The sequence below is a fragment of the Mizuhopecten yessoensis genome, unplaced genomic scaffold (assembly GCF_002113885.1).
Source record: "Mizuhopecten yessoensis strain PY_sf001 unplaced genomic scaffold, ASM211388v2 scaffold8131, whole genome shotgun sequence".
NCBI classification, from domain to species: Eukaryota; Metazoa; Mollusca; class Bivalvia; order Pectinida; family Pectinidae; genus Mizuhopecten; species Mizuhopecten yessoensis.
Window position 1 is genome coordinate 98,751 of NW_018407394.1, and position 13,124 is coordinate 111,874.

A 13,124-nucleotide genomic window follows, 5' to 3' on the forward strand; every position below is an offset into this window, starting at 1 on the left:
GTTTCTCTGTTGCAGAGATTTTATAGTTTGTCACCATCAAATTTGGTTCGTACATGCATCCAGCACTCTGCTAAGGGTGTGGTAACATTCCCCAGGAGTCTATCACTCTTGGATGCTATTTGATCCAGAAGAATGGAAACATCCTGGATAATATCTTTATCCAAAGTCTGCAAACAAGTATCTTACCTAGATGCCTCTTGGGCTTCAACAGATGATCCCTCCATCCACATATTCACTTGGTTTTCAAATACATTGTTGCACCTATCATCACCTTTCTTCTCAATTTTCTCGCATTCATTAGATTAACCCAGTTCAGTTTCATGGTTTCCTGTAGCTGATCTAAGTCTACAAAAATCGGAGCATCTATCATGGTGTCCAAAAATGTGGTGAATCCTGTTCCGTACATCATGTGCTAACATCTGACTGGCTTTTGATTTGCTCCCAGAGGAATCTTTAGACCTCATTCTGATTGCACATATGTACAACTATGTACACACAGTCTACACATCAAAAGTCATTTTTTACACACTTTTCTCAGACATTAAACAAGTGATTATGTAGGGTGTTCCTTAGTCGTCAACCATAACAAAATTTAATAGCATCCATTATTGAAAAGAACGTCAGTTGTATAGTTGAATTTCGTCTAAAAACAGTACATAGTATTTACATTTATAGATCCGGCGGCCGAGGACATACTATGATTTGTCCATTTTATAAGACATCGGCATTGTTTTTATCAATAAAATTTATAGATTTACTGAGTAACAATATATTTTGACATAATGTGATACTAGAACCACATATACAAATCTTTATACTTTTACTTATTGTTACAAGTTCTCTCGAACCCATTACAGCGTATAACTATGATTAACGTTGACCATATCCTTTTAAGGTTGCCGTTTATATGTACACAAGGCGTTAAGGTAAATAAGCAATGTTATCTGCAGCATAAATAATGCGACAGACAAAAGCTGATCGACTTAACTGTTAGTTTTCTAGCTAACAATTCTTTTATTTACGTGATACCGCACATCTGAACTCGATATTTTCGTAATAATTATAATATATTTAGAAGGTCTTCAAATATTTTTTTCAAAGAATAACACTCTGATGAACGTTGATGTGAACACATTAATTTTGAAACTGGAAATTGGTTTGCTGAAAAAATGAAGGTAATGAATGATATTATAAATAAATACCATATATGCGGCATACCTACTGGTACAACTGCCAGATGTATCGCAGACAAGTTGAATGGTGCGCGATACCAATAAGGATTGGGTGTTCGGGTGGCGCAGTGGATAGCGCACTTGCCTTTCACCAAAGCGACCGGGGTTCGATTACCCGATCGGACGTGAAAAGGTATGGCCGCGACCGCGTGGGTTTTCTCCGGGTACTCCGGTTTCCTTCCACACTAAGACCCCCGGGCGCTAACATCCGGGCCAACAAGAATGATTAATATAAGTTGAAATAACTTGTTTCATAATTGTTGTGAAGCAAATAACGTTTATAGTAAGGACTGATGTCTTACATACATCAAAAACATTCTGTTATTAATTTTACATCGGCTATGCTTCTTATTTAGAATATTATAAGAAAGAAAGCCGTTGTACAATTATGAAATTAATTTAAATAAATTTATTAATTAGTTTTGCATTGCCTCAATAAGAATCTGACAAAATCTGCTGTAAATGGGACATAACCGGACGTTACCGATGGCGCCACCTAGTTCCGGCTGTCGTCGATCAGATGATCGAATTCGGATACAATATAACCACACAGTGAGTCTGTATCAATTTCTTCAATCCAAGAAGACTATTACTTCTATGCTAGAAGAATCCCATTATTATATCAACGTGAACGGTTCCGTCCAGTTTCAATTATACAAGCAACATATATTAATTTATGAGCATCGACTTACGGCAATAGGTCTCAAAAAAGTATGATCTTCATAATGGAGGCAGAAACTTCATATCCATAGTTCACCCTCTTACAACTAATGAAACCTTGTCACTAATGTGCTTTGTTTGTGTGTAGGTTGTCCGGAAGATTATTCAGTATTGTTCGACTTATGTTGAAATGTCAAACACTTCAGCTGTTTACCTTAGTACACCCATAAATACCTTGCCGATCCAAACTCGGCCCGGTGTTATTAATCAATTTAGTTTACTACCGGGTATACACTTGATCAGTACCACAAGGACCTGCGGATTTGTTCCAGCTACATTTCGACCTTAACTAAGGTGCTCATACTATAATTTGACATGTTTTACATCATCGGGGTGACATTTTTACCAAAAGTCGATCTTAACCCCTAAAACATGTAAAATTACATTGAACACCTTAGTTTAGGTCCAAATGTAGCTGTAACAAATTATCGGGTTCCTGTGCTCTGGACAGGTGAATATCTACGCGCTGGTCTGAATTGTTGTGCCGACATCTGTAAACATCTGTACATTGAATAAGATATATATACCCTTTATGCTTCCTATTCTAGAATCTTGTTGTGAACTTTTGGGTGGTTGTTCTATTACTGATACAGACATATTAGAAAAGCTACAACTTGAATCTGGGCGTATTGTCATTGGTTTATCGTCTTTAACCAGTAGACAATCTATACATAATGAAACTGGATGGGATTCTCAAGCCAATCGGATATCCCGTCGAAAACTTCAATTATTTTATAAAATCCACAATAATATTTCTCCTAACTATCTCAGCACTCTACTCCCTTCCCTTGTCGATAACTCTAACTATAATATGCGAAACGCTGAAAACTTCAACTTACCTAACAACAGACTTGAATTATCTGACGTATCCTTATTTCCTTCTACCATTAGACAGTGGAGCTAGTTATCTACTAGCATTCAGAAACGCCATTCGAGGCGTAAATGTGCCTCTTGAACCAAATGACTTTCTCTATGGTGAAAGAAAAAATAACATTTTACATACAAAATTAAGAAACCATTCTAGTACTTTGAAAAGTGATCTGTATCGTGTTAATCTTACTGTTTACCAACGTTGTAGTATATGTGGCTTCCCTATTGAAGACACAAACCATTTCATTTTTTATCTGTGATAATTATGTCGAAAAAAAAAGCTTTATCGTGAACTGAATGTACTTCTGTTTGGAGATGCATTTCTTTCGGAACAGAAAAAACGACGATATCCATGCATACTCAGCAATACGTTCGTGACTCTAACAGATTCTAGTAACCCCATCCCCGTCCTCACTCTATCTCTCTCTCACACACTCTCTCTAACCATAAAAATATCCACTCTCTCTATGTATGATTGTCTATAGAAATGATGAAAATGATTGATAGTAACAAATAAGTATAATTGTATATAACAATGTAATAAACCATATGCTAGTGGAAACAGAAATGCCATGCCAGAAAGCACGGAACATACAGGAGGACTCTATCGTCTTTGTACGCTTCCTGCAAATTACATTTCAATCTCACAAATTTGGATCTCATCTGGGACCTTTGTTGTCATTCTGACGCCGAATGAGCAAGTGTCCCCCGAGTCAAAAAGAGCTCGCTAGGAAGGAGCAGGTATTTCACCAGCACGGCAGTGATGATATTGAGATCAAATTAACCGTTACTTATTGCGCCTCAAAGATCCATGGCACGATATGGCCTTATTAAAAGACAAATGTTCAACGCTTACACGGTGTCTACTAAAGTTAGTGCTAAGCTGAAGGTACTTGTTCCGTACATCTCTGTCTCTTCGTTCCTTTGCATTATTGTATAGAGGGGTGTGTGACGAAAGAACGCTTATTACCGTCTCTTTGATGCACATTAATGGTTGTTCCTTCGCAATGGCAACATGAAGGCGGCGAAGTGACCATTATCGCTCTGTCACCTGTTTTAACACTTTATGAGGTATATCAGTTGGTCAAAAAGGGAGTAAAATGAGCACAAAAGAAAGCAGAAATATGTTCGTCCTCCATTTTTCATTTCGCTTTTTATCGACGGGATTCGTGGTATTTTTCTCGTGTAACATGACATAGGAGAGTGAATTCGTGCAAATGCACCTTTCGGATTCAAATAATACTGCCAACAAATGTAGCATGCACGAATGGTTTTGAAGTATAGCTGTAGTAAATCATCTCTGAATAGAAAACAAGTAAGCTGAGCTCAGTAAAGTGAAGTTACTCATTTGTCATCATGTAAACCAGGGAATGTGAATGAAGAAAAAAAGAGAAAAACACTGAAGGAGGATTAGCTGGTGCTTTGTCGCGTTCAAGGGGACAGGAATCCTTATAACGGATGTAATGAAAAATTATAATGAGATATCCCCTGAATTTGCTAGTGTTAGTGTCCGTCCTTACGCTCCGTCCTAGGTTTGCCTCAAAATGAGATATGTCTATTACTGCCAACCAACGTGCTAGACTGTAGAGGTAGCTCGCAACTTACTTTAAGGGTGTCCACTTCCATCCTTTCCACCCAGTGTCTCCGGTACAACTCTTCTGAAATCCCCAAGCCACATTTCATCAAATGGGTAACGGTCATATCCCCACGGAACAGGCGTGCAATACCTCACCGCCAGCCCCCGCACCAGCCATTAAACATTGAACTGACAGTATAGGATATTTACAACAGGCTATCAAAACTAGACACCCTTGATCACATGGTGAATAGACTATCATCAATTGCGACTCAATTTGACAAAACTGAAAACTCGATATCTGAGCTTAGAGGATATACAAAATAAACAGTGAGCGGCTAGAAGGGGTCGAGATTAACAACACTTTCATGGAAGAAAGAATCCGTAACGTGGAACATGAGCGGAACATGGCGCGAGACCACTGAAACGATCTTTGGGAGATGATTTTAGAGATCCAACAGATCGATGAAGGATATCTTGATAGAAAAACGGAACTAGAGATAAATGAGGATGCATGGAGAAGAAGACTAATATAGGCTATGCCTGTTGTCTAATCCTGTTGTTGAATACAATAAAATGTATTGAAACTAAATAAGGATGTTCATTGCAATGTGGTTCATCGGCTATGGAAGAGATTTGACGGCAGGCCGAGGTCAATCGTGGCCAAATTCATTAACAGAAAAGATAGAGCTAAACTTTACTGTCTTATCGTGGGTAATTTGGCAGATGCATCAATGTTGCATCTGCCAAATAACACATGAAAAGACGGTACAGTATACATGAGCAATATCCACGAGAAATCAAGGAGGCCAAACGGAATAACCACCAATCTGAACTAAAAGTGGATCTACCGCAGCCCAATGCCAGTCGGTCATGTGAAATACGTCCAGCTGACCAAAACCCTTTTGACTTCTACGGGTCCCCTGGTGGACAGTTTGCGCGCCCAATCGTCAACCGGCCGGCGTCATCCGATCTCGAGAGCATGCTGTACGTCCCAATCGGCACCGGAACTAGGACAACGCAACAAGAGGTCACCCCTTGTGTAGTGTTCAAACACGTTTGATATAAACTTTCCTTTATTACAGTATGTGACTTAAACACCAAGGCTATTTTATCATGTCAACACTGACATTATTAAAATAAATATCCATAGCATAATCAAGCTCAATGTTTGAAATAAGTAATGCTTTCGTTTTAACAGGGTTGAATTTAACTAACAATTTATCCGCCCAATTTTGGATACATACGGTGATGTTATGTACCCCGGTCATCTTTACGGTGATTATGTACCCCGGTCATCTTTACGGCGTTGTTATGTACCCTAGTCATCTTTACGGCGTTGTGAGGTACCCAAGTAAAGTTTACGGTGCTGTTATGTACCCCAGTCATCTTTAACGTGTTGTTATGTACCCCAGTCATCTTTACGGCGTTGTTATGTACCCCAGGCAACTTTACGGTGTTGTAATGTACCCCGGTCATCTTTACGGGGTTGTTTTGTACCCCAGTCATATTTACGGCGTTGTTATGTACCCCGGTCATCTTTACGGTGTTGTTATGTACCCAAGTCATCTTTAAGGTGTTGTTATGTACCCTCATCTTTACGGCGTTGTTATGTACCCAAGTCAACTTTACGGTGATGTTATGTACCCCAGTCATCTTTTGGCGCTGTTATGTACCCCAGTTATCTTTAAAGGGTTGTTTTGTACCCCAGTCATATTTATGGCGTTGTTATGTACCCCGGCCATCTTTACGGAGTTGCTATGTACCTGGTCATTCTTACGGCGTTGTTATGTACCTTGTCATCTTTACGGCGTTGTTATGTACCGGGCCATTCTTACGGCGTTGTTATGTACCCCTGTCATCTTTACGGTGTTGTTATGTATCCCAGTCATCTTCACGGTGATGTTATGTACCCCAGTCATCTTTCAGGTGTTGTTATGAACCCCGGTCATCTTTATCTCGTTTTTATGTACCCTGGTCATCCATTTTGCCTTGTTATGTACTTGTTATGTATCCCAGTCATCTTTAAGGTGTTGTTATGTACCCTCATCTTTACGGCGTTGTTATGTGTTATGTACCCTAGTCATCTTTACGGCGTTGTGAAGTACCCAAGTAAAGTTTACGGTGCTGTTATGGACCCCAGTCATCTTTACGGTGTTGGTATGTACCCCAGTCATCTTTACGGTGTTGTTATGTACACCGGTCATCTTTACTGTGTTGTTATGTATACCAGTCATCTTTACGGTGTTGTTATGTACCCAAGTCATCTTTAAGGTGTTGTTATGTACACCAGTCATCTTTACGGCGTTGTTATCTACCCCAGTCATCTTTATGGCGTCGTTATGTATCCCAGTCATCTTTAAGGTGTTGTTATGTACCCTCATCTTTACGGCGTTGTTATGTACCTCGGTCATCTTTTTGGCGTTGTTATATATCCCGGTCATCTTCACGGTGTTGTTAAGTACCCCAGTCATCTTTACGGCATTGTTATGTATCCCAGTCATCTTCACGGGGTTGTTATGTACCCCAGTCAACTTTACGGCGTTGTTATGTACCCCCGTCAACTTTACGGTGTTGTTATGTACCCGGTCATCTTTACCTCGTTGTTATGCAGTTGTTTTGTACCCCAGTCATCTTAACGGTGTTGTTATGTACACCAGTCATCTTTACGGCGTTGTTATGTACCTCTTGTAATGTACCCCGGTCATCTTTACGGGGGTGTTTTGTACCCCAGTCATATTTACAGCGTTGTTATGTACCCCGGTCAACTTTTTGGCATTGTCATGTACCCCGGCCATCTTTACGGCGTTGTTTTGTTCCCCGGTCATCTTTACGGTGTTGTTATGTACACCGGTCATCTTTACTGTGTTGTTATTTATCCCGGTCATCTTCACGGTGTTGTTAAGTACCCCAGTCATCTTTACGGCATTGTTATGTATCCCAGTCATCTTTAAGGTGTTGTTATTCATCTTCACGGTGTTGTTATGTCCGCCGGTCATCTTTACTGTTTTGTTATGTATCCCAGTCATCTTTAAGTTGTTGTTATGTGTACCCCGGTCATCTTTATCTCGTTTTTATGTAACCCAGTCATCGTTTTGGCGTTGTTATGTACCCCGGTAGTCATCTTTACGGCGTTGTTATCTACCCCAGTCATCTTTATGGCGTTGTTATGCACCCCGGTCATCTTTACGGAGTTGTTATGTACCTAGTCATCTTTACGGCGTTGTTATGTACCTAGGTCATCTTTTTGGCGTTGTTATGTCCCCGGTCATCCTAACGGCATTGTTATGTACCTGGTCATCTTTTTGGCGTTGTTATGTCCCCGGTCATCCTAACGGCATTGTTATGTTCCTGGTCATCTTTACGGCGTTGTTATTTTCCACATTCATCTTTATGGCGTTGTTATGTTTCCAAGTCATCTTTATGGCGTTGTTATGTTTCCAAGTCATCTTTATGGCGTTGTTATGTACCCCGGTCAACTTTTTGGCATTGCCCAGTCATCTTTTTGGCGTTGTTATGTGCCCCAGTCATCTTTCAGGTGTTGTTATGAACCCCGGTCATCTTTATCTCGTTTTTATGTAACCCAGTCATCGTTTTGGCGTTGTTATGTACCCCGGTCAACTTTTTGGCATTGTCATGTACCCCGGCCATCTTTACGGCGTTGTTTTGTTCCCCGGTCATCTTTACGGTGTTGTTATGTATCCCGGTCATCTTTACGGTGTTGTTATGTAACCTGGTCATCTTTACGGCGTCGTTATGTATCTCGGTCATCTTTACGGCGTTGTTATGTGTTATGTACCCTAGTCATCTTTACGGTGTTGTTATGTATCCCGGTCATCTTTACGGTGTTGTTATGTTCCCCAGTCATCTTTAAGGTGTTGTTATGTACACCAGTCATCTTTACGGTGTTGTTATGTACCCAAGTCATCTTTAAGGTGTTGTTATGTACCCTCATCTTTACGGCGTTGTTATGTCCCCCGGTCCTCTTTATGGCGGTGTTATTTACCCGGTCATCTTTACGGCGTTGTTTTGTTCCCCGGTCATCTTTACGGTGTTGTTATGTACCCAAGTCATCTTTAAGGTGTTGTTATGTACCCTCATCTTTACGGCGTTGTTATGTACCTCTTGTAATGTACCCCGGTCATCTTTACGGTGATTATGTACCCCGGTCATCTTTACGGTGTCGTTGTGTAACCCGGTCATTCTTGCGGCGTTGTTATATACCCCGGTCATTCTTACGTCGTTGTTATGAACCTGGTCATCTTTACGGCGTTGTTATGTACCTCGGTCATCTTTTTGGCGTTGTTATGTCCCCCAGTCATCTTTAAGGTGTTGTTATTCATCTTCACGGTGTTGTTATGTCCCCCAGTCATCTTTAAGGTGTTGTTATGTACCCTCATCTTTACGGCGTTGTTATGTGTTATGTACCCTAGTCATCTTTACGGTGTTGTTATGTACCCAAGTCATCTTTAAGGTGTTGTTATGTACCCTCATCTTTACGGCGTTGTTATGTACCTCGGTCATCTTTTTGGCGTTGTTATGTCCCCGGTCATCCTAACGGCGTTGTAATGTACCCCGGTCATTCTTACGGCGTTGTTTTGTTATGTTCCCCAGTCATCTTCACGGTGTTGTGTACCCCAGTCATATTTACGGCGTTGTTATGTACCCCAGGCAACTTCACGGTGTTGTAATGTACCCCGGTCATCTTTACGGGGGTGTTTTGTACCCCAGTCATATTTACAGCGTTGTTATGTACCCCGGTCAACTTTTTGGCATTGTTATGTACCCCGGTCATCTTTATCTCGTGTATGTGTACCCCGGTCATCTTTTTGGCGCTGTTATGTACCCCCGTTATCTTTAAAGTGTTGTTTTGTACCCCAGTCATCTTTATGGCGTCGTTATGTATCCCAGTCATCTTTAAGTTGTTGTTATGTGTACCCCGGTCATCTTTATCTCGTTTTTATGTACCTCGGTCATCGTTTTGGCGTTGTTATGTACCCCGGTCAACTTTTTGGCATTGTCATGTACCCCGGCCATCTTTACGGCGTTGTTTTGTTCCCCGGTCATCTTTACGGTGTTGTTATGTACCCAAGTCATCTTTAAGGTGTTGTTATTCATCTTCACGGTGTTGTTATGTATCCCAGTCATCTTTACGGTGTTGTTATCTACCCCAGTCATCTTTATGGCGTTGTTATGTATCCCAGTCATCTTTAAGGTGTTGTTATGTACCCCAGTCATCTTTACGGTGTTGTTATGTATCCCAGTCATCTTCACGGTGTTGTTATGTACCCCGGTCATCTTTATGGCGTTGTTATGTATCCCAGTCATCTTTACGGTGTTGTTATGTATCCCAGTAATCCTTATGGCGTTGTTATGTATCCCAGTCATCCTCACGGTGTTGTTATGTACCCCGGTCATCTTTACTGTGTTGTTATGTTTCCCAGTCATCTTCACGGTGTTGTTATGTACCCCGGTCATCTTTACTGCGTTGTTATGTATCCCAGTCATCTTTACGGCGTTGTTATGTATCCCAGTAATCCTTATGGCGTTGTTATGTATCCCAGTCATCTTCACGGTGTTGTTATGTACCCCGGTCATCTTTATGGCGTTGTTATGTACCCCGGTCATCTTTATGGCGTTGTTATGTACCCCGGGCATCTTTACGGCGTTGTTATGTACCCTTTTTGGCGTTGTTATGTACCCGGTCATTCTTACGGCGTTGTTATGTATCTGGACATCGATACGCCGTTGTTATGTACCCCGGGCATCTTTACGGCGTTGTTATGTACCCCTTACGGCGTTGTTATGTACCTGGTCACCTTTACGGCGTTGTTATGTACCCCAGTCATTATTGCGGCGTTGTTATGTACCCCGGTCATCTTTACGGAGTTGCTATGTACCTGGTCATCTTTACGCCGTTGTTATGTACCCCGGTCATCTTTACGGCGTTGTTATGTACCTGGTCACCTTAACAGCGTTCTTTTGTACCCGGTCATCTTTACTGAGTTGTTAGCTACCCCGGTCATCTTTACGGCGTCATTATGTACCCCGGTCATCCTTACGGCGTTGTTATGTACCCCGGTCATCTTTACGGCGTTGTTATGTACCCCGGTCATCTTTATGGCGGTGTTATTTACCCGGTAATCTTTACGGCGTTGTTATGTACACCGGTCATTCGTCCGGCGTTGTTATCTACCTGGTCATCTTTACGGCGTTATTATGTCCCCCGGTCATTTTTACGGCGTTGTTATGTAACCCAGTCATCTTTTTGACGCTGTTATGTACCCCAGTCATCTTTACGGCGTTTTTTTCTACCCCAGTCATCTTTAAGTTGTTGTTATGTGTACCCCGGTCATCTTTATCTCGTTTTTATGTACCCTGGTCATCCATTTTGCCTTGTTATGTACCCCAGTCATCTTTTTGGCGTTGTTATGTACCCGGTCATCCTTACGGCGTTGTTGTGTACCCCGGTCATCTTTACGGCGTTGTTATGTTCCCAGTCATCTTTATGGCGTTGTTATGTTTCCAAGTCATCTTTTTGGCGTTGTTATGTACCCCGGTCAACTTTTTGGCATTGTTATGTACCCCGGTCATCTTTACGGCGTTGTTTTGTTCCCCGGTCATCTTTACGGTGTTGTTATGTACCCCGGTCATCTTTATCTCGTTTTTATGTACCCCGGTCATCGTTTTGGCGCTGATATGTACTCCGGGCATCTTTACGGCGTCGTTATGTACCCCGGTCATTCTTGCGGCGTTGTTATGTACCCCGGTCATCCTTACGACGTTGTTATGTATCCCGGTTATCTTAACGGCGTTGTTATGTACCCCGGTCATCTTGATCTCGTTTTTATGTAACCCGGTCGTCTTTTTGGCGTTGTTATGTACCTGGTCATCTTTATGACGTTGTTATGTACCCCGGTCATCTTTACGGCGTTGTTATGTACCCCGGTCATCCTTGCGGCGTTGTTATGTACCCGGTCATCCTTACGCGTTGTCATGTACCCCGGTCATCTTTAAGGTGTTGTTATGTACCCCGATCATCTTTATCTCGTTTTCATGTACCCCGGTCATCGTTTGAGGGTTGTTATGTACCCCGGTCATATTTACGGCGTCGTTATGTACCCCGGTCATTCTTGCGGCGTTCTTATGTACCGGGTCATTCTTACGGCGTTGTTATGTATCCCGGTCATCTTTACGGCGTCGTTATGTACCCCGGTCATTCTTACAGCGTTGTTATGTTCCCCGATCATCTTTACGGTGTTGTTATGTACTCCGGTAATCTTTATCTCGTTTTTATGTACCCCGGTCATCCTTACGGCGTTGTTATGGACCCGGTCATCCTTACGGCGTTGTTATGTACCCCGGTCATCTTTTGGGCGTTTTTATGTACCTGGTCATCTTTACGGCGTTGTTATGTACCCCGGTCATCATTTTGGCGTTGTTGTGTACTCCAGTCATCTTTTTGGCGCTGTTATGTACCCCAGGCATTTTTTTGGCGCTGTTATGTACCCCAATCATCTTTACTGCGTTGTTATGTACCCCGGTCATCATTTTGGCGTTGTTTTGTATCCCAGTCATCTTTTTGGCGCCGTTATGTACCCCAGGCTTTTTTTTGGCGCTGTTATGTACCCCAGTTATCTTTAAAGTGTTGTTTTGTACCCCAGTCATCTTTAAGGTGTTGTTATGTACCCGGGTCATCTTTTTTGCGTTGTTATGTACCCGGTCATTCTTACGGCGTTGTTATGTACCCAAGTCATTCTTGCGGCGTTGTTATGGACCCCGGTCATCTTTATCTCGTTTTTATATACCCCGGTCATCTTTTTTCCGTTGTTATGTACCCGGTCATCCTTACGGCGTTGTTATGTACCTCGGTCATTCTTACGGCGTTGTTATGTACCTGGTCATCCTTACGCTTTGTTATGTACCCCAGTCATTCTTGCGGCGTTGTTATGTACCCTTGTCATTCTTACGGCGTTGTTATGTACCTGGTCATCTTTACGGCGTTGTTATGTACCCCTGTCATCTTGACGGTGTTTTTATGTACCCCGGTCATCTTTATCTCGTTTTTATGTACCCCGGTCATTCTTACGGCGTTGTTATGTACCCCAGTCATCTTTTTGGCGTTGTTATGTACCCCAGTCATCTTTTTGGCGTTGTTATGTACCCCAGTCATCTTTACGGCGTTGTTATGTACCTGGTCATCTTTACGGCGTTGTTATGTACCCCAGTCATCTTTACGTTGTTGTTATGTAACCTGGTCATCTTTACGGCGTCGTTATGTATCTCGGTCATCCTTGCGGCGTTGTTATGTACCCCGGTCATCTTTACCGCGTTGTTATGTATCCCGGTTATCTTTACGGCGTTGTTATCTACCCGAATCATCTTTACGGTGTTGTTATGTAACCTGGTCGTCCTTGCGGCGTTGTTATGTACCCGGTCATCTTTTTGGCGTTGTTATGTACCCGGTCATCTTTACGGCGTTGTTATGTACCCCGGTCATCTTTACGGTGTTGTCATGTACACCTGACATCTTTAATGTGTTGTTATGTACCTCGGTCATCTTTATCTCGTTTTTATGTACCCAGGGTTGTTATGTACCCTGGTCATCTTTTCGGCGTTGTTATGTACCCGGTCATTCTTACGGCGTTGTTATGTACTCCTGTCATTATTACGGCGTTGTTATGTGCCCGGTCATTCTTGCGGCGTTTTTATGTACCCCGGTCATC

At 42.1% G+C, this 13,124-nt stretch overlaps 1 protein-coding gene across 1 annotated transcript; it reads right to left on the reverse strand.

Moving 5' to 3' along the window:
* Window positions 1-9,315: 9,315 nt before the first annotated feature.
* LOC110455087 (DNA-directed RNA polymerase III subunit RPC1-like) lies at window positions 9,316-9,906 on the reverse strand. The gene has a single exon (XM_021505027.1). It carries the CDS (start codon window positions 9,904-9,906, stop codon window positions 9,316-9,318), a length of 591 nt encoding a protein of 196 aa, XP_021360702.1.
* Between the last annotated feature and the right edge of the window lie 3,218 nt (window positions 9,907-13,124).

Bases quoted from the DNA above. Each gene is read 5' to 3' on its own strand.
- LOC110455087 (XM_021505027.1), bottom strand. From the start codon at position 9,906: ATGACTGGGATACATAACAACGCAGTAAAGATGACCGGGGTACATAAC.